At 36.0% G+C, this 3716-nt stretch overlaps 1 protein-coding gene across 1 annotated transcript in view; it reads left to right on the top strand.

The window, feature by feature from the left end:
• The first annotated feature begins 262 nt into the window (after positions 1-262).
• Positions 263-3716, top strand: part of LOC117113336 — a 5043-nt gene continuing 1589 nt past the window's right edge. Inside the window, exons 1-4 of the mRNA XM_033256647.1 lie at positions 263-443; positions 1404-2211; positions 2962-3105; positions 3549-3694. Coding sequence (XP_033112538.1) covers positions 1431-2211; positions 2962-3105; positions 3549-3694 — 1071 coding nt within the window. The 5' untranslated portion in view covers positions 263-443; positions 1404-1430. The remainder of the gene's footprint in view (positions 444-1403; positions 2212-2961; positions 3106-3548; positions 3695-3716) is intronic.

The following is a 3716-nucleotide window of genomic DNA, read 5'->3' as shown; positions in this document are numbered from 1 at the left end:
CATGATTAAAAAAACTGATCTTCATGACGTCACGCATTACCTTTAACCTTAAACATAAACTCTAAGACATAATATAGTACAAACACATATAATTTATTTTTTTATATAACTTTGTTGTTTAAAAAATAAAACTGACGTTAAACCAACAAATAGATAAATTAACAAATACTTTTAAAAGCTGTAATAAGATGTAGGCCTAGCCTATAAAACGTAAAAATGTAAAGACAAATTAATGCTTGCATATTGTCGGTGATGGCGTGAATCAGAACTTGAGAAGAAAAATGCAGACTCTGTTAATATTCTTTGGTTGTCCATGCCAACATTCAACAAAAATCAAAAGAGATGGCGTTTACAAACATAAAAACAGTTATCGGTGTAACTATATGGCGTAATTCAATTGACCATTGACCAGCATTAAATGGTTAGGCATTATTACCAATAATGTAAGTATATTTAGATTTAGGCCTAGGCTAGGCCTCAGGGACTGCAACTGCACTGCTTACGATACGACACTCTCACTGTCGCTAGGCTGGCCCTACTATTGCACTCTCTGTACTGTACTCTCTCTACGCCTAGGCCTAGTAGCCTAGCTAGCTAGGGCCTAGTCATAAAGTTGTGCAAAGAATGCCATCCGTTTCAGCGCGAATCAGTTCATCGGCAATGTATTTAACATCCAGAAAATAAGGAAATGAATGCGTTTCGTTCTCTAATTATTAAAATAATTTATAAATAAAACATAGTTTACCAACCGTCTCACATCGTGTGCGACTTCCCCACATTTTAAAGTGACTTTTTGGATGAATCACGCATTTTGCAGAAAAACATGCGTGATCATGAATTTGTCACGCATTTTAGCACAAGCAAAGTATATGTGTGATAACGAATTATCACAAATTCAGGGGAAAATACATTTAAAATTTAGAAGAAATTGGTTTTATTAACGGTCATGCTGTACAGTAGCTTGAGTCATTTGAAAATCAATTCACCAAGAAAATTTCTCTTTCCCGACCAAAGCAACCAAGCCAACCACGCACTTAGTAGAATCTAGTAGTCGTGTGTGGTCTTGCATTGGGCGTTCATTGTCACAACCAACCTTTGATTTTGTGATTGGAACTGTGAGTTCTGCCCCTGGACCACGCCCCTCTCCCACAGCTAACTGGTGTAATGACAGATTCCAAATCACTCAGGTTGGTATGTAAAAAATAGGCTTGCCCTAGGCTCTAAATATGCTAGGTCTTAGGTAGGCTTAATTATTACCAGTTAATTTCAGCAGTGTGAATTATCAGCTTGTTAAACTTTAAATTATACTTCTTTCATGTTAAAAATACATTTCATTTTACACTTTTCATTGAATCACTATTTATCAAGTTATTGATACAAATACTTTTGTTTTTCATTTCAAGTGGAATGAATGAGAATTACCGGTCATCATGTCTACAGTGGCTGCCCCATGCGCTGTGTTTATGGGAAACCTGAATAATGTGAGACGTAAATGTGAAGTGTGCTCTATGATCGTGTATGTCTTCAATGATGTATTGGGCATTAACATTACCAAGGATAATGTTAACATATCCTCTTCATACCACTGTAACTGTTTCACTGCAACCATTTTCGTCCCTAATGAAATTTATCAAAAACTAGCAGTGCAGACCCTTAATCAGTCAATGCTTCCTTCAGGATTGATAAAGGAAGGGCGAAAGCTAAGAATAGACTATTTTCGTGCGGGCCATGAAAAACAAAATGTCGGCACAGTGCTAACTAGTGCAGCAGAAATTAATAATCAGAATTTTAATGATGAAATTAAGATGATAAATTACAAGAAAAAGCGACGGAGAAAGAAAAAGAGAACAGATGGCCAAGGCAACACAAGTCTGGTTCAGTCACCTGTAATCAACAGTGCCAGCCAGGGAATTAACAAACATCAGTCAACATCTAATGAGGAAGAATTGAGCGAGGGCATAAAAACTGACGCAAGTAATAATGCCAACTTATTAGAGTTACATAATAATGCTGATTCTATAGCAGATCAACTTGATAATGTAGACTACTTAAAGAAAAATCAACAGCTTGGTAATGAGACTCGCAAATTGGAATTTAAGCGAGGCGGTGGTAGTTACCTCAAGAATATCCTGAAGACTGATGTTGGGACGTACATGAGTGCTTTCTTGAATAGTAGTGGAGGTACTCTACTCATCGGTGTGGACGATGAAGGTTTGTTCAGATCCTGTTGATTTATGTCAGTGGTTGAAATCTTGCACCACTGATGTCGTTTGGCACTTTTACAATATCTCTTTTTACCTCTATAGGAGCTGTAGAAACACTCGGCTAATTGATTAATAAACCTTTTTTAGCTCTACTGCCTCTATTATACTGAACTCATGAGGAGCTCTAGAAACACTTGGCTGATTGATTAATAGACCTTTTTTAGCTCTACTGCCTCTATTATACTGAACTCATGAGGAGCTCTAGAAACACTTGGCTGATTGATTAATAGTTGATTGATTATTAGATCTTGTTAGCTCTGATTCCTCTATTATACTGCCCTCATCTGAAGCTTTTGAGATTCTGCAAACTTGTTATTTAAATATTTAATATGATTTACAATTTATAGCACACATGTCATCTTCAGAAAAGCTGTCGTACATGTATAGTAACCCTGGGGGCTATTCTTATTTATGTATTTAATTCATTCACCTTCTACTGTACCGAAATGTCCACTGATTAATCTCAGATAAGATAGTATAATACATACTCCAAGTATTGAAATGCACGTCATCGTGTCGGGATTCAATATTTCGACATTTATTATGTCATCATCAGGAATGATGTGCCATTACCCAAAAGAGAGGGCTTGAGCAGTTCTTCTGGACATGTGTGCTAATGCTATAAAAATCCTATTTAAATATAAATAAATAAAAAACATAAAGAACATGGCAATGATATTCACTATATACTCAACAGGTTTTGTACAGGGAATTTCTTTAGATCATAAGGCAGAGGACAAAGTTAGACGGGACATTGATGGCGTCATGCGTAGAATAGAACCTGCTGTGCTTCCAAATATCTACTCGGTGTCATTCATTCCAGTACAAGATAAAATACAATGTGAGTACTCTACTATGAAGACCTATTTATTTTTAATTTAATATATTCAGTATATTTTAATAAAAACTACACTTCCTAAAGCTTGTACAGTAGAATGCCACTGCAAATATGATTTAAAGACATTGGATATACCATTGATAACATTTTTATCTCTACCCATAAGCATGGTACTGTACTGTACTATCATTCACTCATGCACTTGAGCAAAGCCCATGCAGCAAACACCATAATAGAATCTACTTATTAGCGTGTTATTTCCATTGCCCAGGCCATATGGCCTGGGGCCTAGGATGGAAATAGTGTTGGCGCTGCAAAAGCTGTATGACTTTCTGCTTCCCCTTCAGGACTTGACTTTATACAGTAGCACAGTTGATAGAGTATCCATTTTTTCTTGAATTTCATTTATTATTGACAAAATTATTAAATATGTTTATTTTTTGTAGGTAATCTGAAAGTTATCAAAATTACTGTTGGTGCTGTTAAAACTAAGATGTTATATGAAAGTCCAGGAGGGGGTGTGTTCATTAGACGTGATGGCAGTATTCAGGGACCTCTTAAAACCAAAGACCTTCAAGAATTGTGTCACATGGTATGGTATTTGTTCTTAAACC

Source organism: Anneissia japonica, unplaced genomic scaffold (genome assembly GCF_011630105.1).
Source record: "Anneissia japonica isolate Jap-2015-1 unplaced genomic scaffold, ASM1163010v1 scaffold287589_len272378_cov178, whole genome shotgun sequence".
In the NCBI taxonomy this organism is placed as follows: Eukaryota; Metazoa; Echinodermata; class Crinoidea; order Comatulida; family Comatulidae; genus Anneissia; species Anneissia japonica.
Note: the sequence above shows the minus strand (reverse complement) of the source record. Positions and strands in the feature narration are given on the sequence as shown.